This window comes from Emys orbicularis, chromosome 4 (genome assembly GCF_028017835.1).
Source record: "Emys orbicularis isolate rEmyOrb1 chromosome 4, rEmyOrb1.hap1, whole genome shotgun sequence".
In the NCBI taxonomy this organism is placed as follows: Eukaryota; Metazoa; Chordata; order Testudines; family Emydidae; genus Emys; species Emys orbicularis.
The window spans coordinates 134416331-134432544 of NC_088686.1; the positions used below are offsets into that span (position 1 = coordinate 134416331).

At 43.1% G+C, this 16214-nt stretch overlaps 1 protein-coding gene across 1 annotated transcript; it reads left to right on the top strand.

Moving 5' to 3' along the window:
- Nucleotides 1-2709: 2709 nt before the first annotated feature.
- Nucleotides 2710-12963, top strand: RPS10 (ribosomal protein S10). The gene is made up of 6 exons (XM_065404410.1): nt 2710-2786; nt 4464-4613; nt 5172-5343; nt 10995-11072; nt 11536-11591; nt 12873-12963. The coding sequence occupies exons 2-6, from the start codon at nt 4464-4466 to the stop codon at nt 12912-12914; spliced, it is 498 nt and encodes a 165-aa protein (XP_065260482.1). The 5' UTR covers nt 2710-2786; the 3' UTR covers nt 12915-12963.
- Nucleotides 12964-16214: the final 3251 nt, after the last annotated feature.

The window sequence follows — 16214 nt, forward strand, 5'->3', positions numbered from 1 at the left end:
CAAGACACAGATTCAATCACCAGAGTATTTGTATGTGGGTCTTATATTGTTTGTTACCATAATAAAAGACAAAACCCCCTTCATGCAGACCTGTGGATAGCTAAATAAATATGTTCTTTGATGCAAGCTTTTTAAGATTTCTGAGTGATCATGCAAACAGGGATGAGGAACCTTCTGCCCTCTGGTGGGAGCAGAATGATTTATTTTATTTATCTGTGTTATTAAATAACAACGCCAAAAAGAATATAATAAAGACTTTCTGTCTCTACTTGTCCCATAGGTATATCATTTTCACTGCTTTCTCAGTGGTGGGTCCCCTGCTTTTCTCATATATAAAGGTATACAAGCTGCAATATTGTATAGCAAAGGTCCAAAGGCTCCAATGTACAATAGTGATTTGGTTTCCAGTAATCACTCCATTAGTGATGTTGTTTAGTGCTTTTACTGTGGAATGCTTCAGTAGTTTTTTGTAAGTTAATGAGAATTCATTTCCCTTAGCAGCTCATAAGATCCAGAGTCTAGCAGCCAGTTGAGGCCATGATCTAAGACCCATATATTTTGTCTAATGTTTGATTGGTTGTTGATTTCTCTTAGATTTTTGCAAATGCCCCCTCTAATTTGAATTTAAATTCAAATGCCATGAATTGGCATCCATCTATGTTTCAAGGAAGAAAAGGACATCTGTATGAAGAATACTGGACAGCATCAGCATTTCTTTTTAAGGGTCAGTATCTCAGCTGTTTTAGTCACGGTACAAAGTCATACGTTTGTGCACAGGGTACGATGCTTCAGTGAAATACCAGGCAAAGTATGTTAGAGGATGTGATATGTTTTGGGTGCCAAAAGCTAGATCTGTTGAGGTTCTGATTGTCATCTGCTCAGTACCTCTGAGGAGACACTCAGCACTTCTCAGCTAAGGCATCTCCTTTAAAATATGGTACGTGGTCACCATGATTTTAATTTGTGTAATTGCAAAACTTATTCTTGTTTATTATTATGAGCATTTATAGAGCACCAGTCACCATTGGCTCTGGGCTCCTTTACAAGGTTTATATGGAGAAATTAGTTATCTTAATTTTGCTGATTACATTGTGCTTGGATGCCAACAAACCCTCAACATTTAGTTGGAGAAAGAAAAGCCAGACTGACTAGAAAGCCAGGGATGGCACCGTGATGGGGTGATGGCTGGCAAGTGACTGGGATTCAGTGACTTAATTGAATTTGGTCTGCTAGTTGGATCATTAGCTTCCCAGGAATTAGCCAGGTACTGATGGGGGACGCAATGTGAACACTGATCCAATGCCCCCCATTATCTTAATGACATAGCATATCTGCCTAACCTCAGGCTGTTGGCTTGAAATTCAGGCCTGGTCTATACTTAAAAAATAGATCAACATAGCTACATCGCTCTGGGCTGTGAAAAGTTTTGCGTCCTGAGTACTGTAGTTAGGTTGAACTAGCCCCTTGTGTAGATGCAGCTAGCCCAATGGAAGAACTCTGCCGACAATCTAGCTACTGTCTCCTGAAGAGGTGGAAAAACCCCTTCTGTCGATGTAGGACACACCTACACTATGGTGCTACAGCAGCACAACTGCAGCACTGTACCTGTGCTGCTGTAGTGGATGTACCCTTCACTGGGATTTCTCATGGCCTCAGACTTGCCTCCTAAGGTCTGGTCTACACTTAAAATTTAGGTCAACGTAGCTATATCGGTCAATCCACACCTCTGTCCAACATAGCTGTGTCAACCTAACCCCCAGTGTAGATGCAGCTAGGTCGATAGAAGACTGCTTCCATTGACCTAGCTACTGCTGGTCAGCGAGATGGCATTCATACACTGATAGAAAAACCCTTTAGTTGGGGATTGGACCTGCTTTGAGCAGGGGGTTGGACTAGATGACCTCCTGAGGTCCCTTCCAACCCTGATATTCTATGATTCTATGATTGGCATAGGCTGTGTCTACACTACGGTATTATGCCAGCTACAGCAACATAGTTATGCTGCTATAGTCCCCATAGCGTCTTTGACATACCAGAAATCTCAGGAATTTCTGTTGACTAGACCAGAGGATCAGAGAGGGGTCTGATTTAGGCTGGTTACAAAGAAGACAGGTGGCATCTGTGTTAACACTGGCCATGATCCTGCATGGATAAGCAAGGATGGACTACTCTGTGTCTGCATGGAGCTCCACTGATTTCAATAGGGCTTCGTGGGTGCAGGGGTCCAGCTGCAGGATTGGGGGCAGGAGATGACTTGTCTGGCTCCATGCCACAGATGACAGTGCTTTGTTACCATGGATGGGATCCGAGAATAGCAGGGCAGGTCATTTTGCTGGGGGGACCAATGTCGTTATTAATTCAATATGGTCTAACGGGTCTCTGGATTTGGGTGCCCAGCGTGAGGTACAGACTTGGCTAGACTGTCAGAGGGGCTGAATTCTCCTTGAATTCAGTGGAGCAGCAGCTCTGGAAATCAGGACCCTGTTCTCTTAAACTAGGTATATTTAAAAAAAGTGAAGCACCCAACATCAAAAGCCACTTAAACCCCTTGTCGCCCCCCCGCCCCCAAAACCTGGCAACAAGTACATAAGTGGCATTTCCACTCAGGCGCTTGCACGGTCACCCACGTGCTTTGCTCGGGGAGAGGGGTCCTAACGCTATTTCCCTCCGGCACTCGATTAGTCGCTTGTGCCGCAGCTGCGTGGGGTCCTTCGTGGCAAGCCGGAAGAGGCCGCCCCGCGCATGCTCTTTCCTTTCCAGCTCTCGGGCTTACTGTTACCGCCACGGTAAGTCCGGGCTCCAGCCGCTTCATCTCCCTCATATCGCCGCCATCCTGCGGCCGGGGGCCCCGGCTTGGCTCTCGGCGGCGGGCGGGCATCCTGCGCCACATGCCCATGGGGATATTTCCCGGGAGGGCCCCCGGGCGGTGGGGGGAGCTAGGCCGCAAATTGGTCGGGGGAGCTTGCGGCCTAGGGTCGGACGTTGGGCCTTGGGGGGGAGATTGGGGCCTGGAAGGCTGATTGTATATGGGTGGGGGGAAGGAGGGCCTGGGCTGCTGTTGGGGAGGGTGGGAGAAGTTATGTTGTGCCCTTGGTAGGGCCCAGCTGGGGGGACAGAGAGGATGGAGTGGGTTAGTAAGGGCTAAACTGGGGGGGTGGGTTAGTAAGGGCTAAAGTGGCAAATCCGAATTCCATTTTCTACCCCCTTGTAAACTGAGGCAGTGGTGGCACCTCTAATCCTGCTGGTATGGAAGCAGGTCCTGCTTTCTTTGTACTGCAGGGAGGGGATGGAAAGGTCTAGTTTGACTCTAGTCTTTGATTGAGACTGGGTAGCAGGTTGAGCACCACCACGCTGCTCTGTACCAAAGTGCTGAAGAGCTATTTTCCTGCTGCTTAGTGATGGGTTCTTCATGGCCCCCATGTGTGTGGGACCTGTTTCCTCTTTACATAGATGTTCTGTGAATGTATGATGATTTTTGCTGTTGAGTGCTTCCTATCCTAAAAAGAGTTAACACTTACAAGCTTTGGTTTTGTAGCTGTGCAAATCTTAATCAGAAAGAAGTAGCCCAAGCCAAAATGGTTTTTGTTTTTTTGATCACTGTGGGCAGTTACTGTTTTCTGGGCCACCTTAACTGTGGGACTACTATAGGAAAATACATATTAGGTGCTATCCTGATAACACACACACTTTATTGGATTTTCTTCCCCCATCTATCAGTTTGGAAGTGAAGCATCAAGGGGTTCCTAATCTTTGAAAGTTATTCCACATAACTAGATAGTGTGAATTATAGGCATTGCAATTGGGAGTTCTGTTAGGTGTCCAACATGTAGGATGCATATTGTACAAACATTACTAAAAGTAATTCCACCCCACACGTGTTACTGTCTCTTGGTCTTGCTGTTGCCTTCTGCACTAGTTGACAAGGACTGTAGCAGATGTTTGCCCAAGTATGGTTGCAGAGCACAGTTCAAAATTGCTACTGTTCAGAATTAAAATAAAGACTATTCTCCTCCCTGCTTCCCTTGTCTGGCTTCAGTGTGTGAAGGAAATGTCTGTAGCTTTTATTGTTGGGAAAATTGAATTAAATGCAATAGAAATAGTCTGTGGAGACAGCTAAATGCATACTTGCAGAGATACTGTTTTAGGGTCCATCTACACTACAAAGACAACTGTTATCAAAAAGTTTACTCTGCTTGCTCTTCCTTGTCGATCATAATATGGGCTTCTGAGCAGCTGAAATATGTGATCTTGTAGCAAACTTGTATGTATCTTGCCAGTTAAGGTGCAGTAAGGATTCCCATAATTTCTAACATGGTTAAAGGTGGTGGTGTTTTGTTCAGTGAGTTACTGCAGGTCCAGCATGGAATCAGATGGCTTAAAATAAAACACAAATCCAGTTATTAGATCTAACAACACACTAATGTATTACTGCTAGTCTACTAACTATTGATTTCTCTGTCCAGATGTTGATGCCCAAGAAGAACCGGATTGCCATCTACGAACTCCTCTTTAAGGAGGGAGTGATGGTGGCCAAGAAAGATGTTCACATGCCTAAACACCCAGAGCTGGCAGACAAGAATGTGCCCAACCTCCATGTCATGAAAGCCATGCAGGTATGAAGAATTAATTTATGGGTCTGCACTGGGCTGTAAAAACAACTTTAATTTATGTTTTGGGACCTCATGAAGCTGGTGCATTGAGCACCACCTGAGTAATCCTGACATTACTTAATTTTGTTTAAAGAGAGAGAGAAACAGAAGCGCCAATGGAATTTGCCTTTTTTCCAGATTACTAGTTTTTTCATACTAACTTCATCAATCATACACAAACTGCGTAGAAAGCTTTTGTATTGTGTAGCATAAGATTCATAATCCTCTCTCTGAACCTATGATTTTAGCATCATTTTTAGTTCAGGTTTGCATAATGACCCTTGAATTATTAGTCTCATGGAATGTAAATAGTTAATATGTTGAAGATACTGCGTCTTTCTGTGCATTCACATGTATTTCTGAGCTATTGAATGTCTAGTTGTCTGTTCTCCACCCACCCCCAATAAACTACTGCAGTCGTCTGGCTGGTAGTATTTAAAGATGTTAGGTGGTCACAATCAAATGCTCATGTAATAATCCACCTGCAACTGCAAAAAGGTTAACCAGAATTTCTCTCCTTAGTCACTGAAATCACGTGGCTACGTGAAGGAGCAGTTTGCTTGGAGGCACTTTTACTGGTATCTGACCAATGAGGGTATCCAGTATTTGCGTGATTATCTTCATCTTCCCCCTGAAATTGTGCCTGCCACCCTGCGCCGTAGCCGCCCTGAGACTGGCAGACCGCGGCCCAAAGGTAAGCACTAGTTAATAGCAGCAGCTACCATGGGATTCTTGGATGGGTGATACAGGGCAGGGGAGAAGAATGGTGTAAATTAAAGTTGAGGTTGCTGGACTGTATGGGCATAGTGGATAATCAGCTGAATGTGAGCTCCCAGTACCGTGCAGTGGCCAAAAGGGCAAATGCGATCTTTGGCTATATAAAGGAAAATATCGAGTAGGGCGGTTCTATTACCTCTGTGTTTGATACTGTTGTGACTGGTACTTGATATTGTGTCCAGTTCTGGTGTCCACAGATCAAAAAGGAAGTTTTGAGAGGGTTCAGAGAGGAGCCAGAAGAATGATGAAAAAGATTAGAAAACATGCCTTAAGGTGAAACAAGATCCAATGGTTGGAAGTTGAAACTAGACTAAGTCATACTAAAGTAAGTTGCAACTTTTTAACAGTGAGAGTAACTTACATTCGAACAACTTACCAAGAGTTGTGGTGGATTCTCCATCAGTAGTAACTTTTAAATCGGGGGGGGGGGAATGCTGTAATTCAACCAGGAGTTAACTCAAGGAAGTCTTGTGGCCTGTGTTACATAGAAAGTTAGACTAGATGATCACCAAAGTCCCTTCTGGCCTTGTCTATTAATTCATTGCAAACCATTTTGGTTCTTTTTTCGAATCTAGAAGGATACTTTTAGCTAGGGATAAACTTGCAAAATGGATATTTCAGATAGACAGGAGCAATCAATGTGTATAGAGTAAATGTGTATTTTCAAAGGCAGTACATAAATACAAAATATATTAATGGTTCCTACAGACCCCTGAAATCTAGTCAATTCATGTACTTCCAAGAGGCTTATTTTAGGATGGCTAATATAACACACACCGAACAAAATTGGGGTTGATTAAAATTTCACCCCTGTTATGCAATGTGCTGCACACTAGCTGGTCGCCTGCCACTTCACCACCTTAGGTAGCAGTGTTTCATTGGAGCTGTATGAATGGCTTACAAAACTTTTTGGGATTCTCTCTGGTGAAAAGGTGCTATAGTAAAGATAAAGCATAAGTTAGTCTTAGACAGCTATGACCAAACCACACACATCACCGCCACTCTTTTTTCTGCAACTGTGCACAAGATTAAAGGACACTTGAGTCTGATTTTGGTTGTTGGGTTAGTTTGTGGGTGCTGGGTAGTGTATATCACAGGCCATCAACAGGAGGTTTGACTGGATGATCTAGTAGCCTTTACTGGCCTTAAACTCTGACACCCCCCTCGGTTTATACTGCTGAATATGCTTTAGGTATTTAACACTGAAGATTACAAAAACTGAAAGTGAACAATTATCTATCTTTGGGTACGTCTACGCTACCCGCCGATCCGGCGGGTAGCGCTCTATCTATCGGGGATCGATTTATCATGTGTAGTGTAGACACGATAAATCGATCCCCGGTCGCTCTCCCGTCGACTACTGAACTCCAGCTCGGCGAGAGGCAGAAGCAAAGTTGACGGGGGAGCCGCGGCAATCGACCCCGCGCTGTGAGGACGCGAGGTAAGTCGAAGTAAGATACGTCGACTTCAGCTACGCTATTCTCGTAGCTGAAGTTGCGTATCTTAGGCCTGGTCCACACTAACCCCCCACTTCGAACTAAGGTACGCAAATTCAGCTACGTTATTAACGTAGCTGAATTCGAAGTACCTTAGTTCGAACTTACCGCGGGTCCAGACGCGGCAGGCAGGCTCCCCCATCGACTCCGTGTACTCCTCTCGCCGAGCTGGAGTACCAGCGTCGATGGCGAGCACTTCCAGGATCGATTTATCGCGTCTAGACAAGACGCGATAAATCGATCCCAGAAGATCGATTGCTTACGGCCGGACCAGGAAGTAAGTGTAGACCTACCCTTAGGTCGATTTTCCCTCCTCTTCCCATTCTCTCCCCCCCTCCCATCCTCCCCCAGTGCAGACCAGGCCTTTGACTTGTTTGCTTTGTGCATTTGGAAGCACTCTGACTTCCTTGCTATTTTCTCTGTCTAGTCAGTTTCCCCTGTTTGTTTATGTAACACAGCAACAGGGGAAGAAACATTAAAATATAGAAAAATGTGCTTTTACAATCACAAGTTACCCAGGGAACAGGGGGCAGGTGTATTTCCTGAAATACCTTTTTATTTTAAGTTGACTATATTTCAGTTTGATGTACCTTGACTTGTTGCTGCAAACTCAGCTGAACTTCTGAAGGCCCAACTTGGTATCTGGGTGTGGCCATAAACTTGAGAATAGCTCCTGGATGGAGGAGAGAAACTACTGCAAAAATTGATATGGCAAGGCCTGCAGTGACTCTCAATTTTGGCTCTCCCTTGAGGTGGGAGAAAGTGGGACTTTTGCGTGGGGGGGGCTGCCACTTGTGCACAGTAAGAATAATCTGCCCTCAAGCAGGAATACCCTCGTCCCTACCACTTAGAGGTGCCTGCACTACAGTTTTATTCTTCAGCTGGGAAGTGCCTCGCTGATTTTAAGTTGCATTGTAGCTCATTTAACTACTGTTGAGTCACATGCTCAGCCCAAAATGTGTGTGAGGTATACCTATCTCATAGAACTGGAAGGGACCCCAAAAGGTCATTGAGTCCAGCCCCCTGCCTTCACTAGCAGGACCAAGTACTGATTTTGCCCCAGATCCCTAAGTGGCCCCCTCAAGGATTGAACTCACAACCCTGGGTTTAGCAGGCCAATGCTCAAACTGCTGAGCTATGTAACTCTTTAAGACCTTTCTATGTTAGCCAGAGAAACTGTAGTGCCTTTTGAGCAAACAGTGTAAATTCTTCCTAGGAAGATGCCTTGACTAATGTTGACAGGGTTTAAATGAGACCCACTTGTTGCTGGGTCTCTAAGGCTATGTCTACACTCGCAATTGAACAACAAAACATTTGTCTTTCAGAGGTGTTTAACACCATCTTCCCCCTGCCCCCCTGAAAGACACAAGTTTTGCCGCGACGAGTGCCAGTGTGAACAGCGCATTGTTGGCAGGAGAGCTGACAACCAGCAGCTACACTGTGTGACTTTTAGCGGCATGGCTATGGCATTAAAAGCTGTGTAGTGTAGGCATAGACTAAGATCCCAAGTTTGTCTTTCGTCCTTCCTGTGAGATGCTGTGATTTACAGAAGTGTATGTGAAACTTGCAGGTTAAAATTTGCTTTTGAGTTCCTCTAGTGAAGGTAAATTGGCTATTGCCCTATTTACCTCAGTGTGTATAGTGCAGAAGTCTTAATCCCTATACACTCTACAACTTAAATGGTGTTAACTGCAACACTGATAGAGCTATACCCATTGTCCAGGTGTAATAGCTAGTGTGGTTATAACATGCTTTCTCTGTTCAAGGCAAATGGTATTTTAAAGTGTGCTAATTGTGCTCTAGAGTACTGTTGTGTATTTGATACCACAGTCTCTTAAGTGTTTGTAACCATGTTATGTGTGTAATAGTGTTTGTTTGCAAGTTTCAGGGTAGAGAGAGGCCAGGATTCAGTGCCATAGTGCACATGGCTTCCTAGAGAACATAACTACCCAAAGTGTAGCCCTCTTTGCTCAGAGGAGTAAGAAGAAGTGGATGTAGCAGAAGGCTGGTTCAGAGGTTGTGCCCTGTAGATGTATCACTAGGATACCTCTCTATGGTAGAAGCATTTTGTTTTCCCTTCACCTAAACATGAGAATTAGTTTTTCATGAATTCTAATAGGCTGGCAATTTTCTTCCTCTAGAAAGGAGCAATAAGGGAGCTGTGCATTTCTCAATATGATTGAAACTGCATGTCAGTTTGTGGTGAGCCATCCACCCACCAGCCTTTACTCAGGGTTTTACTGGCAGAACAGTAAAGCATTGGTGCCTGATGGTGTAGGGCAGTAGTTCTCAACCAGGGGTACACATACCCCCCGGGGTCTTCTAGGAGGTACATTAATTAACTCCTCTAGATATTTGCCTAGTTTTACAACAGGCTACATAAAAAGCACTAGTGAAGTCAGTACAAACTCAAATTTCATACAGACAATGATTTGTTTATACTGTTCTATATACCATACACTGAAATGTAAGTACAATATTTATATCCCAGTTGACTTATTTTATAATTATATGGTTAAAAATGAGCAAGTAAGCAATTTTTCAGTGATAGTGTGCTGTGGCACTTTTGTATTTTTATGTCTGATTTTGTAAGCAAGTAGTTTTTAAGTGAGGTGAAACATGGGTGTATGCAAGACAAATCAGACTCCTGAAAGGGGTACAGTAACCTGGAAAGGTTGAGAGCCACTGGTGTAGGAGACCTTCATCTTTAAGGACTTACAGTAGGGTTCACCCAAAGTTTCAAAGGCTGGTAAGTCCACCAGGCTTCTATTTGAGCTCTGCCTCTTGCTTCCTTCCCTGGAAGCATCTGCCCATCTTTTTAGTTTATTTTTGTTACTTTAGATCACCTTTTCTTAGGCTTACTAATTTATCCCATTTTTAAGACCGAAGATACTTTTGTTGCCCACGCTTAATCAAATATTTGGGGCTGGAGAGAGAATTCTGTACAGTTGGGATTTGGGGTAAAAGTGTGCGTTTGTCAGGCGTAATAAACACAACCATGATGTGTTCTTTATATTATAACCTTCAATTATAGCCCTTATTTGAAGCTAGTTTTGCATTTGGCCTGGCTAGAAGCACAATGTAGTTGAAAGTGTGTTGTAAATTCAGGATTGGTAAAAACTTAGTTGTATTTGCATTGATCAGAAACTTGGCAAGCAAATACAGTAAAAGCTGTGTTATCTGGCACTTTACCAGTTGGAAAGCTCTATAAACCAGCATTTCTGATCTTCATTGAAAGTCCGGTCTATAGTCCGGTTGGCGTGGGTCCGGCAGGCTCCCTACCTGGCTCCGAGTGACTCCCTGGAAGTGGCAACATCCCCCTGCCGCTCTTAGGCGGAGGAACAGCCACTAGGGGTTTGGAAAGCAGGGCATGGGCTCTGGGAGGGAGTTGGGGTGTGGGAGGGATTGGGGTGTGGGGGGGATGCTGGATCTGGGCAGGGCTCACCTTGGGTGGCTCCCCGCAAGCGGCGACATGTTTAGATTTGTATTGTTCAAACACTGTTGATGTGTTTTTAACAGTGGTTCTCAACCAGAAGTATGCATACCCCTAGGGGTACGTAAAGGTCTTCCAGGGGTTACATCAGCTCATTTAGATATTTGCCTAGTTTTACAACAGGCTACATAAAAAGCACTAGCGAAGTCAGTATAAACTAAAATTTCATACAATGACTTGTTTATACTGCTCTATATACTATACACTGAAATGTAAGTACAATATTTATATTTCAGTTGTTTTATTTTATAATTATATGGTAAAAATTAGAATTTTTTTTTTTTTGTAAGCAAGTCATTTTTAAGGTAGGTGATGCATGACAAATCAGACTCCTGAAAGGAGTACAGTAGTCTAGAAAGGTTGAGAGACACTGATCTATAAGACTGTCTAGTAGTGTGGCCATGATAGAGAACTGCATTTAAAATTTAGTTGCCTGCATTTGTGGCCTGATAAGGCCTGAGCATATAATATGTCCCTTTGATCCTGTATCAAAGCCTCCCCACAACATCACACTTGTAGCATAATAGAGGCCTCTTTAGATTGGATTCCTTGGATTGACAATGCTGTTGTGACTCGCAGGTCTGGAAGGTGAACGCCCTGCTCGTCTTACTCGGGGAGAGGCTGACAGAGATACGTACAGACGCAGTACTGCTCCACGTAAGTATCCGATCTAGCGCAAGTATGAGTTAATCAGACCGAGCTTGTCATTTGTGCAGTTTACATTTCTTCTATAGAAATGTCTTCAGTGTTTAGATGTACAACATGCTAATTTCTGTGGTGAATGTCGGAGGTCTCAAGCCTCCATTTCCCTGGTGATTCTAGGGTCTGTTTATCAATATGCTCCCACTGCACTGCAGTTATGCTTACATGGCAAGCTGGGTTGGTGGATTTTTTTTTTTCCATGTGGCATAATGTTTCCTATTGCCATAACTTGCAATTGCAGTGAAAAAAAATGGCATTGTGGAAATTATCTGTAGCCTATGGTGTGTACGTCCCAAGGTTTTAAACATTTGATAGTGCTAAAGACAGTATATCCTAAATAAGAGTTTGTCGTCAAAGCCCAGGCAGTAGATTCTCTCTGTTTTGTAGTTTTCTAGAATAGCTCTTTCTCTCTTCCCAGTTGGTGCTGACAAAAAGGCTGAGGCTGGTGCAGGAGCAGCTACTGAATTCCAATTTGTAAGTATCTGCATTTGAGAGAGAGGTGTTTTGTTTTTTTTTCCTTTCCCCTATGTTAATGCTTTAGAAATGCTTTAACTAAAGCTATCCCTGGAAGAGATGAATGCATTGTGAAAATATACCATCATTTATTCACCACCTTAAACAGCTGGCAGTTGCCGTTGGAACGGTATACGGCACTACCTATAGATGGAGCTCCTTTTGAGCCTGCAGTTACACCACTTAGACAACTATCATATCAGACTTCACATGCTAAACAGCATTGGTTGAGATAATTACTTGGCTAGGCAGCACATGAGCATTCCTTTAAGGTCTTCTGAGGTGATACTGATCATTTGATCAGTACTGGGTAGAGAGCCCCCAGTGTATCTGTCTAATTTTTCAGGTGAAAGAAAACTACAGAGGCCATGATCATCTGTGATTGATTGATTCTTCTTTTTGGGAAAGTGGTAGCTTTGTCGATCTGGCCACAATACTCAAGTTGCAATTGGAATTTGTCATGCTAAATTTTCCTTCGGTTTTCAACTCAATGTGTTATCCCCCCCATGTATCTTAAATTTGAAGGTGTACGGTAATACACTTAATGCCTCTCATTTGAGGTGCTGCTACATTTTATTAGCACGTCAACCTCTATATCCCTTACCTCATCTCAGAAGTGAGATGGAGGCTTAATATTTGTGAAGCACTGTGAGAGCTCCTGATGAAAGGGGTTGCTTCACACTTTGATAGAGCATTAGTTTGAGCAGACTAGCTTGGAGGTAATACATCAGTGTTTCTCAACCTATTTACCATGGTGGGCTGCATGCACAGTTCTCTATGTTGTGGGCCACATCCACACAATATATAGACTAGCTGTACGGCCCTGAGGGTATTAGATGGGCCGCAGGTTAAGAACCACTGCACTAAACTCTCAATAGAGAGGTGGGTTGAATTCCTAGTCTGTCAAACGTTGGGTCAGCAGGGCTTGGGCCACACCATAGATTATAAAGCCAGGAGCTGTGTTTTGACAAGCAAGAGTTCCACCTTGCTCTCAGTACACATGGTAACGAACTTCAAAAACAAGTCCTTAAGTCTTCATTCGCTGAACTTGATAGGTAAGGCAGACAAAATGAATGGTTCTCCTTATGATTCAAGTACAGAATTCCACATCAGGGGAAACAATGATTCAGTGCACTTGGAATGTACTTAATATTTGGTTTGGTAGCTATGTGCTACTTTCAATTGCTGATGTGGCCAAACTTCTAATGCTGTGTGTTTGGTTTTTTGTTTTTGTTTTTGCAGAGAGGTGGATTCGGTCGTGGACGTGGTCAGCCTCCTCAGTAGAATTCTCTGGTCATGTTTTTGTGTATAATAAAATAGGTGAAAATCTCACTGTTTGCTTCCTTGTATCATTTGAATGTGTGGAAGCGAATATCAGAGAAAAGCAAAGCAACAACTTATACCACTAAGCCTTCTGGCTCCTGCTACGACAGAGTTGAAGATAATCCTGATTAGAAAGTGGGTTATGGGGAGTAGACTAGGTCCTAGGAAATCAGTCTGACTTTGCAGCAGTGATGGGAGAGGTGATTGCTGCTGCAGGATTTGGTAGTGAGATTGATGGTTCTTTCCAGAGGAGAACATGGCCTTTTGGGTTCCATGGCAGCTTGGAAGTACCACTGGTACCCTTTTATGCTTTCAGTAAGGGAGCACCCATAGTAGGTTTCTGGTAATATGGGGCCTCCCTTTTAATAAGGCAACTTGGTTTGACTCACCTATAGAACTTGATCTTGCATTATGGGTAATGTGAAGTTGAAGCAGCTAAAATGCACAGAGTCTAGGAAGATTCATGTGGTGTGAGATTGAAGTAACTACATTAAAAAGGTTGGAGGACCCAGCCCTTCATGATTGATGCTCTTTTTTTGCCCCAGTGGCAAGCACTCTGCACCAGCTTGGCACGGTTTGCAATACTCGCGGGGAATTCTCCAACAGAACAATAAAATATGGGATATCCATAGCTGCTCCCTAAAGTACAAAGTTCTCATAAGGTCAATGTACTCTTTACTGTTTCAGATCCTAGTGTGTAGGTAATCATTTACAGTAAAACAGGATGGTCTCTGGCCTCTGATGTTGCTTAGCAAAAAATAGAAAAATTGAGTTGTCCTAGTTTTGTGCCAGATATAGGGGACAAGCAGCCATTTCTCCAAGGCAATTTTGCTTATGCACCCAGGATCTGTTCCCTTAATTATTTCATGTCTGTTTTTAGTTTGTGATCTGAATTGGCTGCCTGGCTATAGATGTCTACTCTGGCAAGTATAAACTAGATTCTGTAGCAAGAGGCCTGGATTCTGTGACAGTCTTGTGCTGCAAACTGAAAAATCTTTCTCAGGTAGAGGCTTTTATTAAAACAGATAGGAATGTCCCCACAATCTCTATGGTATTTCTTGTGTTTGGAAGTTAATTTACTTCCCCAATATTCTAATGTGCTGCATAATTTTGTGTTGCAAACACCACAGTTATGAAGGACAAGTTTTTCAGGTGCTGAGCAAATCGAGGGCCTGATTAACCGACTGGAGCCATCAACAAATTCATGAGCTGCTACTTCCAGGTAAATCAAACAATTGTAAAGAAGTGTAGCTATGTTATGCACATACACAGTTGAACAGTGGGGAGTGGGGAGGAAACCCAAGTTCCTGTATTTTATCAGAGTTTACCTGTTTTAGCCCAAGAACACTTCAAGAGTTTCCTTGAAAGACTTGCATCTATTACTTTCTAGATTGATTCTGATGGTTTGGATCAATTGATAGTTGGAAATAGGCCTGTATGCAATACACCGTCACACCAGTAGATGTCGTCATAATGCAAATTTATATGATAGTCACATACTGTAATAGAATGCTTACCTGAATGGCTTTTGATAGTGTGTGTGTATTATAAAGTGGTCTTAACACTGCAAAAGTTAGACACTAAGAAATTAATCCCACAAACACCCCAGTGAAGAAGGTATTTTTAGAGATGGGGGTGAAATGAGATGGAGCAGTGTGTGTTTTCTAAAACTAGAGTATATTGGTGTCATAGCAGGTGGTCATTTTCACTTGTGAAAGGTTAATTCAAATGCAGCCATCTCTAATTTTCATCGATCTTTTTTTAAATCAAGAGTTCCAGCTGCATTAACTGAAGTCTGTAGATCACAATGTAGCCAAGTTACAGCTACTAAATTACAGCTAAAATATGGATTCCCTAACCCCTGGGTCTAATGATACACTTTATAGCCTAGATACCTGCCTAGCAAACAAACATTTCCAGTCATTATAGTTGCATTTGATCTTTCTTTGTTTTTAGCCAGTCGTGGTGTTGCATAATGAATAACTGTGTGGGTTAATATTTCTGGATTGATTACTGATGCTATGTAACTACTGTAGTTTAACATGATTGTCCTGCTTGTTTTCTCTTCTGAGTCAGTAACGGGCATAGTTATTGTCTGCCTTTTTTTAGTGTATATTAAAATCGTGCCACACTTTAGCCCTCTGGGTGGTACATGGCAACAGATGTAAAATCTTATCAACTCTCTAAGCTATGCCCATCTTAGTTTGTGATACCTCATTCTCTGTAATTGCAGACTGACTAGATAGATGCATATGCTTATTTAACTGACGCTTTTTTTTTTTTGCCTGTTCACATCATGTGTTCTCTGCTTCATCTAAACGTGCCACTAACTTGTGAGATGCTGATGTCTGGAATGTAACTTCACAAATGGTAACTTGAGCATTAGTCTGGGCTGCACTTAATCAGAAATGCACCTTTTGTCTTTTCCAGAGCTAGCTTTGGTCTTGTTTCATTAGCTGCACGCGACAGACTTAATTGCACTTGAATCCATTTCAAGGGATTCTCCTAATCCAGTGGTTCTCAAACTTCATTGCACCGGGACCCCCTGCTGACAACAAAAATTGCTACATGACCTTAAGTAAAGTTGAAGCCCTAGCCTGAGGGCTTCAGCCCCAGACTCCCAGCAAGTCTAACACCGGTCCTGGCAACCTTGTTATAACAGGGTTGTGACCCATGGTTTGAGAACCACTGTTCAAATCTAAACCCTCAGCAGTGTCACTTCAAAATCCCAATGCTTGTGAATGTCTCAATACGAAACCAATACTGATTAAAAAGCAGAATGCACTAGTGATGGCTGACCTTGAAGTACGGTACTAGAAAGAAGTGATTCAACATTCTGACAATTAAAAATGAACTTCCTGGTGCTGTGCTGTCACCTCTTCTAGCCAAGAACCTTCCTATCAGTCTTCCTCCTGATAGTGATAGTCTTAAAAAGTCCACCTTGGGACATTGGAGGGGCTCAGCAGACTTGTAATTGAGATTTCCATCTAGTGTTCGGATGAGAGAGGTTTATTGGAGAGCTACATCTGAGTAAGGGTAGGGTGGGGTGGACATAGGAAAGCTCTTTGCAAGGGGGCTGTAATACTTCAGCCTCCTTCGGCTCTAGTGGGGGCATTGATTTGTCATGACATTTTAAAACAACTCACAGCGCTGTCACAAAACTTAGTACAAGTTGTCATGATGGAGGAGGGGCATAGTTAAACTTGAGGGAGTCGGGGTACAAGAGCTATTGCTGTGCAGGTGGTTTGTTCAAACCCTTGC

Excerpts from the sequence above, each read along its gene's own strand:
- RPS10 (XM_065404410.1), top strand. The coding sequence starts at position 4,464 with ATGTTGATGCCCAAGAAGAACCGGATTGCCATCTACGAACTCCTCTTT. Across the intron at positions 5,344-10,994 it reads TGGCAGACCGCGGCCCAAAG|GTCTGGAAGGTGAACGCCCT; the intron begins GTAAGCACTAGT and ends TGTGACTCGCAG. Across the intron at positions 11,592-12,872 it reads CAGCTACTGAATTCCAATTT|AGAGGTGGATTCGGTCGTGG; the intron begins GTAAGTATCTGC and ends TTGTTTTTGCAG.